Source organism: Hemiscyllium ocellatum, chromosome 36 (genome assembly GCF_020745735.1).
Source record: "Hemiscyllium ocellatum isolate sHemOce1 chromosome 36, sHemOce1.pat.X.cur, whole genome shotgun sequence".
Lineage (NCBI taxonomy): Eukaryota > Metazoa > Chordata > Chondrichthyes > Orectolobiformes > Hemiscylliidae > Hemiscyllium > Hemiscyllium ocellatum.
The window spans coordinates 3,101,329-3,117,506 of NC_083436.1; the positions used below are offsets into that span (position 1 = coordinate 3,101,329).

The following is a 16,178-nucleotide window of genomic DNA, read 5'->3' on the forward strand; positions in this document are numbered from 1 at the left end:
TGCATAGCTATTGCAGTTTTGAATTCTATTTGTGCCCTGATTCTCAATTGTACCCAGACCCTGTATCTTTAATCGTACAGGAAATGGCTTTGGAAATATTTCCTTTACTCCTCATAAGAATACATTTACATTTTCTTTAAGCATCTTCCTTGCTTATTTATGGTATTATTTTTAACCCACCTTGGTCAGATCATTATAACCCAGAATATGAGCTGACTGAAATGACTGCTCTTCCAATTGAGGAACTTTGCCTTTGGTTGTTCCATGTGCATCTTCATAACCTCTAAAAAAACCTAACGATAGTGCAAGGAAGCTTTCCTGTTTGCATTTCACAAATTCTTCCCTATTTCGTGTCCTTTCCACTGTTTTAGTCCCCGCCTATTTTAAGATCATTGCCTTGAATCTGAAAATAAGTCAGTTACATGTTAAATTACTTGGTGTATCAGGTAATTTTTGGGACCTCCTTCTCCATCAGTTCTCTGTCAAAGTATTTTGTGGCATCCTCACACAAGAAGTTATTCAAAATGTATACTTAGTACCATCGCTAACTACTAGCTGAAATGAAAGAAACTCTCAATGACCATATGTTAGCAGTGGAGATTCTTGATGGACTAATCTCAGAGAAGGCCAGCGAGCTTTTAACTCCAGTGTTATTAATACTCAGGATCTCAGGATGTCTCAACATTGAATACTTGCATTTATAAAACACTATTAACATAATAATTCATCACAAAATGCTTTATAGAAGTGTTTTCAAAACAAATTTAACATACTACATACAAATAGTGAGACAGCTTTTAAGGAGTGTCTTAAATGAGCAATAAAAGATGGAGACAAAGAGATTAAGGAAGGGATTTTGGCAGCTTAAAGGTATTTATTGCTGAAGGCAGGATTGCTAACCAAGGAGCAATTAAAATGAAGGAAGTAAAAGAGGCTATAGATATCTTGAAGGATGTAAAAAGTTGTAAGTGATTGCAAAGATTTGGATGGTGTAGCAATGTAGAGTAGAATCACACAGCAAGCAAAACCGCGCAATAGTTCTTCACATTACAGCCAGAAGGCTGTTTGTAATAGGCCTCCTGAATTAATCAGATGCCCTAGTTTTGGATGAAAAAAATCATTCTATATTTAGTAATAATGCAGTTGAGTCTTTATGATGTTTGATCCCAGATTTTGTCCATGAATGTTACTGAGGATCTATTCACTCCAGATAGGATTGGTGCAGATGTTGGACACAATTTTAATCATATTGAATACTGTCATTAGTCTGAGAAAAAGACTCCGATTATCCATTCTATCATGCCATCTCTAAATTTCATATACTTCTATCAGGTCACCCCTCAGCCTCCCCAACACTCAAGTAAAAACACTTTGAATTTGTTCAAACTCTCTTTGTAGCTAATACACTCTAATCTACGGAACATCTGGTAAACTTCTTTTTCACCCTGCCCAGATTCTTTTTTACTGTGTTGTGACCAAAACTGCACACAATACTTCAAACGTGGCAAAACTAAGGTTTTATACAGCTGCAACATGACTTGATAACTTTTGTAGCCAGTGTCCTAACCATTGAAGATAAGAATGCTATATGCTTTCTTTACCACTTTATTCAATTGTGTTACCACTTACAGTGAGCTATGGGCATGAACCCAAAGATTGCAAAGCTCTTAAGGATCCTGCCATTTACTGTATACTTTCCTCTAGCATTTGACCTCCCAAAATGTATCACGTCACACTTGTCCAGATTAACTTCCATCTGCCATTTGTCTGCACAACTTTCCAACTGATTCACATCATGCTGTATCCTTTGATAATCTTCCTCACATCATCAATTTTTGAGGTGTCTACAAATTTACTAATCAGACTACCAAATTATTTAGTAAAGTAAAAAATGAGGTCTGCAGATGCTGGAGATCACAGCTGCAAATGTGTTGCTGGTCAAAGCACAGCAGGCCAGGCAGCATCTCAGGAATAGAGAATTCGACGTTTCGAGCATAAGCCTGATGAAGGGCTTATGCTCGAAACGTCGAATTCTCTATTCCTGAGATGCTGCCTGGCCTGCTGTGCTTTGACCAGCAACACATTTGCAGCTACCAAATTATTTATATATGTTACAAACAATAGAGGTCCCAGCACTGCTCCTTGTGGATCACTGGTCACAGACGTCCAGTCTGAAAAATACCCCTCCACAACTACCCTCTGTCTTCTATTACCAAGCCAATTTTGTAACCAACTTATCAATTCACCATGGATCCCATGGAACTTAATTTTCTGGACCAGCCTACCATGGTCCAGAATGGTATTTTCATCAAGATAATGTGGACAACATCTACTACTCTGTCCTCATCAATCATCTTTGTCACTTCCTCAAAAAAGTCAAGACAAGAGATCCCCTGCATAAAGCTATGCTGACTATCCCAAATAAGAGCATTTTTTTCCAAATATTGGAGGATAGAAGGGGATATGTCAAAGGGGTTTGGCAGGCAATCATGAGTCGGGGTCAGATCCTAAGCGCTGGGGGTGTCAATTTTGGGGTGTCTGTTTGATGGTGGGGAGAGAGAGATGGTGGAGAGTTTCAAGGCAGATAATGAATAGGTAGTCCTGGAGTAAAGGCTGGGTCAGGTCAGAATGTGGATGCTGTACGGGGTCTGGGTGATGTGTAATTGAGGGAGTGTTGAGTTTTGAGTTTTGAGGGGTGGGTGGGAGAGCTGCCCGTTGAATAGCTGCTTCAGTGTCAAACTAGACAATGTCTAACTTTTACTGAGTAGATACTTATTTAATGGCACCCTCCAGATTCTTTGATATAAATGGATACTCTGAAAAGGTTCCAAGGATAGCAGAATTGCTCAATGGGAAATTTTGTTTCCCAGGCAATTTCTTAAGAGTCTGCTAACCTGGAGATTTAGCAGAGACCCCAATCACAACTGTATCTACATTCAAGAAACTACTATCTGCTAAATGGGGACCATTGGGGAAGTGTTACAGTGAAGGAATCCATTTGGCCTGTCATTTAAGCACTAGCTCTTCCCAAAAGGATAATTGTCAAGTGCCAATCTCCTTATTTTTCCCCTATACCTTGCACACTGTTTCTTTTCAAACAGAACTCACTGTGTCCAAAAAGCCTTTTTTTCCACAACACGCTTGCTTCTTTCCTGTATTATTTTAAATCTATGTCTTGTTATTCTTATTCTTTTTCTGAGCAGGAAAAGCTTCTCCCTATCTACTCTATACAGCCTGCTCATGATTTTGAAAACTGCTATCAAATCTTCTCTCAGCCTTTTTCTTTCCCAGGAGAATAGGCCTGATTTATTTAATATAACTGACGTTTCTCATTCCTGGAACCATTGTTGTAAATTGCTTCTGCATTGTTTCCAATGCATTCACATTCTTTCTAAAATGTGGTGCTAACAATTTCACAGTCTTTTAGCTGCAATCTAATATGTGAGTTGTACAAGTTCAATGTTAGCACCCTACTTTTGTATTCTATACTCCTATTAATTAAGCTGAGCACAATGTATGCTTCATTAACTGGTTTACCCACCTGTCCTTCTGCCTTCGACAATATGTGCATATGTGTACCCAGGTTCCTCTGCTCTCATACCCCCTTTAGAATTAAATCTCCTATTTTGAATTGTCTTTAACTGTTTTTCCTACCAAAGTGCATCATCTCAAACTTCTCTGCATTGCACCTCATCTTCCATCTAACTGCCAACTCCACCAACTTGGCTTTTTGAAGTTTCACACTTGTCCTCCTGATTGATAGTGAATCAATGTTAAGTTATCTGATAAATATAAATTTCTCTTAGGAAATCACTTTGTGATAAGTTATGTTTACAAGCACCACAAAGCAATTCATAAAACACAAGGAGGAATCATGGTATACGATAAACAAAACAAAGTGAGTTCCTAGGAGAAAGAACAGATATAGAAAAAAATAGAAAAAAATGGAAAAGCAAAGAGTGGGTGAAGTCAGTGCCTTAAGCAGTCTTTGAGCTTGCTGCCTTTACTTAGGAATTGACATATTTGATTACATTTGTTTTGTTATAGCCCTTAATGTTATCACAGATAGGGCTGACTATAATTCTGCAGTATTGCATGATGGCTTAATTAACTAATTAACAGCTAAACAACAGCTAAACAGGGGTGGCACAGCGGCTCAGTGGTTAGCACTGCTGCCTCACAGCACCAGGGTTCCAGGTTTGATTCCGCCCTTGGGTGACTGTCTGTGTAGAGTTTGCATGTTCTCCCTGGGACTGTGTGGGCTTCCTCTGGGTACTCTGGTTTCCTCCCAAATTCCAAAGTTGTGCTGGTCAGGTGAATTGGCCATGCTAAATTGTCCATAGTTGTTAGATGCGTTCAACAGAGGTGGGGTGGGGGAGGGGGGGTCACTCTTCGAAGGGTTGGTGTAGACTTGTTGGGCCGAAGGGCCTGTTTCCACACTGTAGGGAATCTAATCTAAATTACAGCAAGTTGGTATTTCTTTCTTAACACCTAACTCCTTTAGTCAAATCTCAGATTGAATTACAGAAGATGTTGAGCTGGGGAGGCATTTGGGTTGGAGACATGAGCTTGTTAGAAAACTATTCACCTGCACCAGCATAAGGCCATAACAGTTTTAACCACAGAATGCGGAAAGTAGTTGGAAAATGGTTACATGTCTTCCAAAATCTGTGGCCTATTTTGACCTACTAGCACTTGGTTAACGTAGTAAAGGGATTCCAAGAAAACTCTACCTGAGCAGGGGAAACCTAAAATTTCCTTGTTCATCCTGAAAGATGATTGCCGATCTTTATTGTCTCACAAAGTACAATTAAAGTGATCATTGGACCCTTATTAATATAGGTAAAAATGAATCCTACCGGCCTTTAATGGACAACTTAGCACTTGTCCAGAAAAGTCTTTTCAATAGGAAAGAGAAATTTTTCAGTGGATAAATGATTGGGGCATTTTAACTGTACATCTACCCAGATCTGTGAGGTGGATAGAGATAAAATTTATTTAGCTGTTATTTAGAAGTTATTTAGCTATTGTTTAGCTGTTGTTAAGCTGTTGTTAACTGTTAATTAGTTGTTGTTTAGCTGTTTTTGAGCTGTTGTATTCACCATTTTCAAACCAATACTTACATTTCATTATTTTTACCAAACCCTACAAGAGACATTGAACAGTTTGAGATCGACTTCACCATGGCTAACTGTTGTACTTTTATCTTATCAGGGGAACGGAGAATATCATATAAGGCACTGCAGGGGGCCCTCATGATTTACTTTTACAGGTTAGTAAATGCAAAATAATGCAGTGAAAGAGCTGAGTGGTTTAGTGAACATACATTTTGTTTCCTCATCTCTGGGACTTGTGCTCAAATCTAATTTGATTTAAACTCATTCAATAAAAGTTTGATTGTTTACCATTATCCCTGTAGCAGCTAATGGAAAATAACAGTCTGTAAGGTTATATGCCTCTTTATCTGCATTTCGTGAGTGCTGCTCTTCTGTGGAAGGACTGGAAAGACACATTTGTAATTAAGTGAATCCCAAATGGACACTGACTGTCCCAAACTAACTACAGTTCCAATTTTAGTAGATTGGCAGCATTGGAAATAGTGCAAGTAAAGTTGCCATAAGCAGATCCAGACCTCTGGTGGTGGTTTAACCTAAGGGTCGCCATGTCTCAGGTGAGGGGAGAGGTTGAGCATAGTTACCACAAAGGTACATATACTATTAGTTTCATTCCACATAGCAAATCAATAGTCCAGCCAACTGAACTAATTGACACCCCAAAATGTTCTCTCTGTGGAGTTAGTGTTAATGTTTTGGCTGCAAATGTGTTGCTGGTCAAAGCACAGCAGGCCAGGCAGCATCTCAGGAATAGAGAATTCGACGTTTCGAGCATAATTTGGGTCCAGTGACTCTCTTCAGGATGACCTTTTAAGAAAAACTCAGAAGTTAATAATTTATTAATTTTCAATAATTCTCAGTGAAATGCAAGATTTTTATGCATATTTCAAAGGGAAACGGAGATAGATGGTTTCCCCATTCTTTTATCTATCGTATCCAAAAGAAAAAAAAAGGCTGAGCTTAATTGTAAACTGGAGGTAAAACCAGAGAAGATATTCAAAATGTTTACATTTATTGTCTCCAGAGAAGAACCACGTTTCCAAGTGCCATTCCAGTTGTTGAATTCACTCATGGATATTGATGCCCTTATAACCAAATGGAGATGTAAGTTGTGCATCCAACTTCAAATTAATAACAAAGATTGCACAGGTTTTATTAAAATAACACAATTAAAAACTTGTTCCTACTTTCTCCAAGACAACCATGTTTGTATGGTGCAAAGGATGATCGGAAATAAAAGTGGCACTGGTGGTTCATCCGGCTATCAATACTTACGTTCCACGATGAGGTAGGATAAAAGGAGAGCAATCTTTTTAAGCTTTGTTTAGGTCTTCTAATTTTTGTTTTGGGAAATTGAGCAAGTATCCATGGAAATTGCTAATGGTTATTGGTACTCAACATTTAGCCACTTTACAGTGGTATTTTAATAGCATGTTACCTTTCTTCACTGCAGCTACACACTGCACTGTTGCTTTCGTGAGCTGGTCAGTAATACAGATAAATTTTAGGTGCCAGGATGGTATCTGTGTATTTGATTACTCATTGTGGAAGCCACACTATGGTTAGCTAATATTAATTTCAGTAAAGCTGCCTTAATTCTTGGGTACTGAACTCCATCTGATTGCTGTACGGGTGATGAAGGTGAAATAATCATATTGTTACCCTCCTGAAGTCTCAGTATCTCAAAGCCTATGCTGTTTATCAAGAGTTCACATTCCCAACTTGTATAAATTTATTTTTATTTAGATTGATCTTTTGAAACAACCCAAGTTATGCTGTCTGAAAACTGAAACATCCATATATCTGTTTTCAACTTGAAATCATGTCTGCCATTCTTCAAACATTGGAGTAAAATACGCCGAGGAAGAAAGTGTGTGAATATGATGCTTGGATTTTTGACAGCTGAGTAAATGACTATGTTGGTGTTGGGAAGGTGTACAAAGGGATTGCATTGCAGAAGATCTCATACACTGCAATGAGCTAAAGAGTGCTTTCTCTGGCATCAGGTCAACATTATAAATCTTCAAAGGAACATCAACTTAAACTCTATGAGAAATGGGTGTCAATAGGTTGGGAAAGGAAATCTGACTAGTGGAGAGGCATTATATCCAGTAAAGAGTTAACTTTAAGACAAAAACCGGAGGAACTGGAAATCTGATTTGGTGGAAAATCTCAGTCAGTCGGCCAGCATCAGTGTAAAGAAATCAGAGTTAATGTCTTAGGTCCAGTCACCCATCTTCAGGATTGATAGTAACTAGGAAAAGGATGCTTTCTACACAGGAAAAGGGATGGCGGAGGGGATACAAGTAAGCAATAGGTTGAAATACAACCCAAAGAGAGAAAAACAGCGAGACAGACAAAGTAGTCAAAGCTCAGCATGTGGGAATGTGTAGCTATTAATGGGGAGTAAAAGTGCCTGACTTTGGGTAGTGTGCAATGGCAGCCCATGAGATGTCAAGGTCTGGTGTGTGAAAGTGGGGGAATGCATGGAGAAAGGTGGTCAAATCTAAAATTGTTGAACTTAGCATTAAGGACAGAAGGCTGGAGAGCTCTCATATACAAAATGTGGTGCTGTTCTTCCACCTTGCAGAGCTTCACAGGAGCTCTGAAGTAAACCCGAGACAAAGATGTTGGAAAGCAACTGGAAGCTCAGGATCCATTTTTGCAGATAGTTTCACAGAACACCTACTTTCTATCACCCAGTCTTCACTTCATTTCCCCTATCTATGGGAGACCAAATTGTAACAAATGCAGTAGACTAGATTGATTGAAGTGCTGCAGGACACATATATTCTATCCACAAAATGACCTTGGGTTCCAGCTGCATACCACTTCAACACACCACAGTGTTCCTGGCCAACATCTTTGTCTCAGGCTTACTGCAGAAGCTCAGTGCCAACTGGAAGAAACTGGGAACTCTGAAACCTTCTGGATTTAATATCGAGTTCAACAATTTTAGGGCTTGAACACCTTTCCCCATGCTTTCGCCTACTCCCACACACCGGGCCTTGGCATCATATCGGCAGTTACCACACACCCCACCTATTGTCAATCACTAATAGCTCCCATTAATAGCTTCCCAAACTGATCTTTAACTACTCCTTTGTCTGTTCAATTGTTGTTCTCTCTCTTTGGGCTCTGTCTCCACCTATCATTTACTTTTGCCTCCCCACATCCCCTCTTCTCTGTAAAAGAAACATCTTTTTCCTAGATAACCTTTCAGCTTTTGTTTAGATTCAAAACAGGCAAGTCCACTCTGATTCATCAAATCATTGTCACATGGAATGTACTACAGAATGCCTGTCTCCCGTGTATGTTCTTTCTGTCAGCAAATGACAAAAGCCTGCATTTGAATATCTATAGCTTCTGGCAGTCATATGCCTCTCACACAGTGAGCCTAAGTGATGAATATAAATTGGTTTTTACTGTGATTCTAATTCTCAGCAGAATGTGTAGACCAGGTTAGACCATTTAGGAGAGAGGTGAGGAAACATTTCTTCAAACTGTCATAAATCTGTGGAATTCTCTACCACGGGGCCACAACACTGAATATGTTCAAGAAAGAGATGATTAAATATTAAATTTTAAAGACTTCAGGGGCATGGAGAGAAAGGAGGAAATTAGCATTTAGTTACAGGAACAGCCATGACCATACTAAATGACCAAACAGATTCAAAGGGCTAAATTGCTTACTCATGCTTCTGGATCAGTGGTGCTGGAAGAGCACAGCAGTTCAGGCAGCATCCAACGAGCAGCGAAATTGACGTTTCAGGCAAAAGCCCTTCATCAGGAATAAAGGCAGTGAGCTGGAAGCATGGAGAGATAAACTAGAGGGGGGTGGGGTGGGGAGAGAGTAGAATAGAGTACATTGGGTGAGTGGGGGAGGAGAGGAAGGTGATAGGTCAGGGAGGAGAGGGTGGCATGGAAAAAAAAGATAGGCAGGTTGGACCAGTCTGGACAAGTCATGGTGACAGTGCTGAGCTGGAAGTTTGAAACTAGGATGAGGTGGGGGAAGGGGAAATGAGGAAGCTGTTGAAGTTCACATTGATGCTCTGGGGTTGAAGTGTTCCGAGGCGGAAGATGAGGCGTTCTTCCTCCAGGCGTCTGGTGGTGAGGGAGTGGCGGTGAAGGAGGCCCAGGACCTCCATGCCCTCGGCAGACTGGGAGGGGGAGTTGAAATGTTGGGCCACGGGGCGGTGTGGTTGATTGGTGTGGGTATCTCGGAGATGTTCCCTAAAGCGCTCTGCTAGGAGGCGTCCAGTCTTCCCAATGTAGAGGATACCGCATCCTCCGTGCACCTTCCGCAAAGACTGTTCCTTCCGTGACTACCTGGTCAGGTCCATGCCCCCCTACGACCCACCCTCCCATCCTGGCACATTCCCCTGCCACCACAGGAACTGTAAAACCTGTGCCCATACCTCCTCTCTCACCTCTATCCAAGGCCCTAAAGGAGCCTTCCACATCCATCAAAGTTTTACCTGCACATCCACTAATATCATTTATTGTATCCGTTGCTCCCGATGTGGTCTCCTCTACATTGGGGAGACTGGGCGCCTCCTAGCAGAGCGCTTTAGGGAACATCTCCGAGATACCCGCACCGATCAACCACACCGCCCCGTGGCCCAACATTTCAACTCCCCCTCCCACTCTGCCGAGGACATGGAGGTCCTGGGCCTCCTTCACCGCCGCTCCCTCACCACCAGACACCTAGAGGAAGAGCACCTCATCTTCCGCCTCGGAACATTTCAACCCCAGGGCATCAATGTGGACTTCAACAGCTTCCTCATTTCCCCTTCCCCCACCTCATCCTAGTTTCAAACTTCCAGCTCAGCACTGTCACCATGACTTGTCCGGACTGGTCCAACCTGCCTATCTTCTTTTCCACTCCACCCTCTCCTCCCTGACCTATCACCTTCCTCTCCTCCCCCACTCACCCATTGTACTCTATGCTACTCTCTCCCCACCCCACCCCCCTCTAGCTTATCTCTCCATGCTTCCAGCTCACTGCCTTTATTCCTGATGAAGGGCTTTTGCCCGAAACGTCGATTTCGTTGCTCGTTGGATGTTGCCTGAACTGCTGTGCTGATCCAGAATCTGGTTTCCAGCATCTGCAGTCATTGTTTTTACCTTGCTTACTCATGGTCCTAGTTTCTGTATTTCTAATTTTAATTGGTATTGCTGAGCAATCATGCAATCGCATCTAATGTTGGACACAATGGGATCTTAAGGGGTCTGAGTGGCATGGGGGTATGATGATGATTCTTGTGATTTTGATGAGAAGTCTGGTGGCACTTATCTTGATATTGGGAGCATTTTACTTTATATTTTATTGTTTTGCCAAATGGTGGGGTTTCCTTTATTGCAGCACTGGGTTGCCAATGAAGAGTGATATTAGTTTGTCAAAACTTATCTCATTAATATTCAACTTTCTATACACATTGGACACCCGGCACCAACGTTTCAGGCATGCTACATGGGCATCAGCCACACACACACCTTGTATCCACAGACATTGGCATTTGACATGTGCCAGTTTCTCAGATTCCTCAAGGTATATCTCCAATCCAATTTCAGGACTCTTCTGTACTTCAGGCCACTCTGGCAACTTGGATTGTCATGATGCTACAAGCTCATGAACATATTCAGGACCAGGTTAAATGTGCAGGATTGTTGCTTGCTGTTAGATATTCTCATTTCCTTCTTGGAATAACCAGTCATCAACAGATAAAAATTTGAGATTTTTTATTAAGAAGCAGTGGCAATTACATTCTGGCTGCTGAGAATAAGATGTAACTGCATCGATTCTAAATTTGGCTTATATTTTTAAACATTAAGACACTGATAGCTTTATCTTAATTATATTTCATTTTCAAGCCTTAGAACACAATAAACAAATTACAACATGACATTCCATCAGTCCATCACTTGACTTAAACCCTTGCGACATCAGTTAGGTTCAGTTTGTAGCAGCTTGTGTCCGTGTTTACATAAGTTGGTCAACGCTCTGTTTGTCACGTAACCCTATAGCAGCAGAAATAAATTTAATGGTTATACAATGTCAACTCAAGCAGATAAGCTGTTTTCTTGTATTTTTAACTGTTACACAACATTGGCTCAATCATACTGTTTTCTTATATCCCCACATCTTCCTCCCCTTTTGATCCTTCCCAATCAGAATCACACAAGCAAAGATCCTAACTTAGGATCTTAGGGCATTGTCGAGCTGCATGATATTGAACTTTAGGCTTTAGCATTTCTTAACATCTGAGCAACATGAAGGCAAAGCACAGGACAAGAATTACTAAAAGAAAATCTACAATACTCTGCACTATTGACGTACCCAATGATCCCAACAGCCAGTTGCCCAGCTCCACAGGAACAAGGATGAGGGTTGTTTAAGTTTGTCCATCTCTTTACGGATATCTGCTGAGAGTTATCAGGGATGTAGGCGCAACATTGCTGACCTATGGGGCACAGTGCCACCTTTCTCATCTAAGATCCAGTTTGGAGCAAGCAATTCTGGCTGGTAGGATAATCATTGCTGCATTAATCCTATCAAGGGCCTGAGAGGTGTCATTGGCTATCTGTTCTAGGATAGCTGCTGTAGTGATAGATTCCCTGGCTAGCTTGGTTGTTCCATATAGGGGGAACAGAATGGCAAAGAATTGTTCTTCTTCTGTGATGGTACAACTGTGCACTGTACTGTGAATTACAATGACGTCATGAATGTGACATGTAAATAGGACTACAAAAGCAAATTAACAGAGCCTATTTATAGAGGGGAAAACCATGCAAATGCCTTGTGTCCACAAACGAAATATTGCATGGGACAAAATGAGTCATATAGTCAGAAAACCAAAAAATGGTCATAAGTTTCCACAGACATTAGGTTAATAACATTAAATTTAGCTGGAAGCCAAACATCTGATGTGACATTAAAATATTGAGGACAATTCCTCTGACCTGCAGAGCAGCCCCAAGACATCAGACCTACTGCAGCAAATAGAGCACCCACCCTTGATATCTTAGGGATGGTAACGAATGGTGGGGTATGGGAGGTAGTAAGTTGAGGTTGATGCCAATCTTCAAATGCCAAAAAGCTGCATCCAATTCCTTCTGTCTCAGGAGTCTTTAATGTCCACCCAATATATTCTTCTGTCTGTGGAAGATGTGGCAGCCATGCAAGCCCCAGCCATTAGGGATTTGTTCTCATGAATGACCCATTCTGCCACTTCAGATATATTAGAAGGAATGGGTCTCAGGAGGATACCACCCTTTGAATGTATGGGAATGAGAGAGCAAACGCAGCAGCTCTCTCAACATAAATATATAACATTTGCAAAAAGGTGTTTACATTGAGTGCACACTTTACAGTAAGGGGGATTATGAGTCTGAAGGTAACAGCATCTTCATGATGGACCAGGGGCCTTGGTTCTCTTGTCATAAGATGTGTGAATCCAACCTTTCTTGCCTTGTACCTTGAAGCTGTTGCTGCTGTACGGAGGACTTGCTATAAAGGACAAATAACAAATGAAATTGCACCATAGGAACAGGCCCTTTGGCCCTCCAACCCTGCACCGATCCAGGTCCTCTACATAAAGCTGTCACCTGTTTTATAAGGATCTGTATCCCTCCACTCCCTGCCTGTTCACATATCTGTCTAGTTACATCTTAAATGACTCTATCGTGCCTGCCTCTACTGCTTCTCTTGGCAACACATTCCAGGTAACCATCACCCTCTTCACAAAGAACTTTACATGCATATTTCCCCTAAATATTATACCACTCACTTTTAAATCATGACCCCTAGTAATTGAGTCCCCCACTCTGGAAAAAAAACTTCTTACTATCCACCTTGTCTATACCTCTCATGAGTTTGTAGACCTCAGTCAGGTCCCTCCTCAACCTCCGTCTTTCTAATGAAGATAATCCTAGTCTACTCAACATCTCTTCATAGCTAGCAACCCCCATACAGGCAACATCCTGGAGCACCTCCTCTGCATTGTCTCCAAAGCATCCACAAACTTTTGGTAATGTGGTGACCAGCACGATACGCAGTATCCAAATGTGGCCAAACCAAAGTTTCCTCCCACAATCCAAAAATGTGCAGGTTAGGTGAATTGGCCAGACTAAATTACCTGTAGTTTTAGGTGAAGGGGTAAATGTAGGGGAATGGGTCTGGGTGGGTTACGCTTCGGAGGGTTGGTGTGGACTTATTGGGCCGAAGGGCCTGTTTCCACGCTGTTAGTAATCTAATCTAATCTAGCTTCTCAAGCAGTTTCCCAACCACTGACATCTGGCTCACTGGTCTATAATGACCTGGATAATCCCTGCTACCCTTCTTAAACAAAAGGATAATATTAGCAATTCTCCAGTTCTCTGGGACCTCACCCACGTTCAAGGATGCTGCAATGATATCTATAAGGCCCCAACTGTTTCCTCTCTCACTTCCCACAGTAACCTGGGATTCGGACCTGGGGACTTGTCTTTTAGAATATGCAACACTTCCTCTTTCCATATGCTGACTTGACCTAGAGTAATCAAACATTTATCCTGAACCTCAACATTTGTCATATCCCTCTCCTCAGTGAATGCCAAAAAAAAGCATTCATTATGAATTGCCCCATTTTCTCTGACTCTATGCATAACTTTCGTCCTTTGTCCTTGAGTGGGCCAACCCGTTCTCTTGTCACCCTCTTGCTCCTTCGATATGAATAAAAAGTTTTGGGATTTTCCATAGCCCTGTTTGCTAAAAATGTTTCATGACCACTTTTAGCCCTCTTAATTCCTCGTTTCAGATTGGTCCTACATTCCTCTTATTCTTCCAAAGCTTTGTCTGTTTTCAGTCGCCTCGACCTTATGCATGCTTCCTTTTTCCTCTTAGCTAGTCTCACAATTTCACCTGTCATCTATGGTTCCCTAATCTTGCCATTACTATCCCTGATTTTCACAAGTACATGTGTGTCCTGCACGCTAATAAACCTCTCTTTAAAAGACACCCACATATTAAATGTGGATTTACTTTCAAACAGCTGCTCCCAATTTACATTCCCCAGCTCCTGCCCCTATTTTAGCACTCTTCCTTCAGAATCACTCCCGTCTTTGTCCATGAGTATTCTAAAAATTACGGAATTACGATCACTATTCCCAAAGTAATCCCCAATTAAAACTTCAACCACCTGACTGGGCTCGTCCGTCAACACCAGGTCCAGTTCAGCCCCTTGCCGAGTTGAAAAGTATGGTGCTGGAAAAGCAAAGCCAGTCTGGCAGGTCCGAGGAGCAGGAAAGCTGAAAATGTGTTGCTGGTTAAACCACAGCAGGTTAGGCAGCATCCAAGGAACAGGAAATTCGACGTTTCGGGCCAGAGCCCTTCATCAGGAATGAGGAGAGGGTGCCAGGCAGGCTAAGATAAAAGGTAAGGAGGAGGGACTTGGGGGAGGGGCGATGGAGATGTGATAGGTGGAAGGAGGTCAAGGTGAGGGTGATAGGCCGGAGTGGGGTGGGGGCGGAGAGGTCAGGAAGAGGATTGCAGGTTAGGAGGGTGGTGCTGAGTTCAAGGGAATCAACTGAAACAAGGTGGGGGGAGGGGAAATGAGGAAACTGGAGAAATCTGAGTTCATCCCTTGTGGCTGGAGGGTTCCCAGGCGGAACATGAGGCGCTCTTCCTCCAACCGTCGTGTTGTTATGTTCTGGCGATGGAGGAGTCCAAGGACCTGCATGTCTTCGGTGGAGTGGGAGGGAGAGTTAAAGTGTTGAGCCACGGGGTGGTTGGGTTGGTTGGTTCGGGCGACCCAGAGGTGTTCCCTGAAGCGTTCTGCATGTAGGCGGCCTGTCTCCCCAATATAGAGGAGGCCACATCGGGTGCAACGGATGCAATAGATGATGTGTGTGGAGGTACAGGTGAATTTGTGGCAGATATGGAAGGATCCCTTGGGGCCTTGGAGAGAAGTAAGGGAGGAGGTGTGGGCGCAAGTTTTGCATTTCCTGCAATTGCAGGGGAAGGTGCCGGGAGTGGAGGTTGGGTTGGTGGGGGGTGTGGACCTGACGAGGGAGTCACGAAGGGAGTGGTCCTTGTGGAACGCTGATAGGGGAGGGGAGGGAAATATATCCCTGGTGGTGGGGTCCGTTTGGAGTTGGCAGAAATGACGGCGGATGATACGCTGTATACGGAGGTTGGTGGGGTGGTAGGTGAGAACCGGTGGGGTTCTGTCTTGGTGGCGGTTGGAGGGGCGGGGCTCAAGGGCGGAGGAGCGGGAAGTGGAGGAGATGCGGTGGAGGGCATCGTCGATCACGTCTGGGGAGAATCTGTGGTCCTTGAAGAAGGAGGCCATCTGGGCTGTACGGTACGGTATTTTACCCGAGGAGCAGGAAAGTCAATGTTTGAAACATGAGCTCTTCATCAGAAATGAGAAGGTAGTCCAAGGGAGCTGAGAGATAACAGGGGGTAGGGATGGTGTGGCTAGGGGGAAGGTAGCTTGGAATACAATGGGGAGATGAAGGTGGGGGGCGATGGTAATAGGTCAGAGAGGAGGGTGGAGCGGATAGCTAGGAAGGAAGATGGACAGGAAGGACAGCTCAAGAGGGCAGTACCAAGTTGGAAGGTTGGATCTGGGTTAAGTTGAGGGGAGGGAAATGAAGAAACTGGTGAAATCGACATAGTTCCCATGTGGTTGGAGGATCCCAAGGTGGAAGATAAGTGTCGGGTAGCTAGAGTTTGGCAGTGGAGGAAGCCCAGGATTTGCGTGTCCTTGGTGGAGTGGGAGGGAAAGTTAAAGTGTTCGCTACTAAACAAACCCACCACCCTGTGGGTGAAGTTGGGCTATTTACATTCCGCTCCAGAAAACCCTTCTGGATGCTCCGTGCAAATTCTGCTCCATCTTGACCTCTAACCCTAAGTAAATCCTAGTCAATGTTAGGAAAATTAAAATCTCCCATCAGCGCCACCCAATTACTCCTCCATCTTTCCATAATCTGTTTACAGATTTGTACCTCTATCTCACAGTCGCTGTTGAGAAGCCTAACATTGTTCCTGCACTCTTCCTATTTCTGAGCTCTCGGAGAAAG

At 42.7% G+C, this 16,178-nt stretch overlaps 1 protein-coding gene across 1 annotated transcript in view; it reads left to right on the forward strand.

Annotated features, from left to right (window-relative positions):
* The window catches only part of LOC132833273 (tryptophan 2,3-dioxygenase-like), an 89,358-nt gene that overhangs the window by 64,488 nt on the left and 8,692 nt on the right, over window positions 1-16,178 (forward strand). Inside the window, exons 9-11 of the mRNA XM_060851435.1 lie at window positions 5,215-5,272; window positions 6,139-6,218; window positions 6,312-6,402. Coding sequence (XP_060707418.1) covers window positions 5,215-5,272; window positions 6,139-6,218; window positions 6,312-6,402 — 229 coding nt within the window. The remainder of the gene's footprint in view (window positions 1-5,214; window positions 5,273-6,138; window positions 6,219-6,311; window positions 6,403-16,178) is intronic.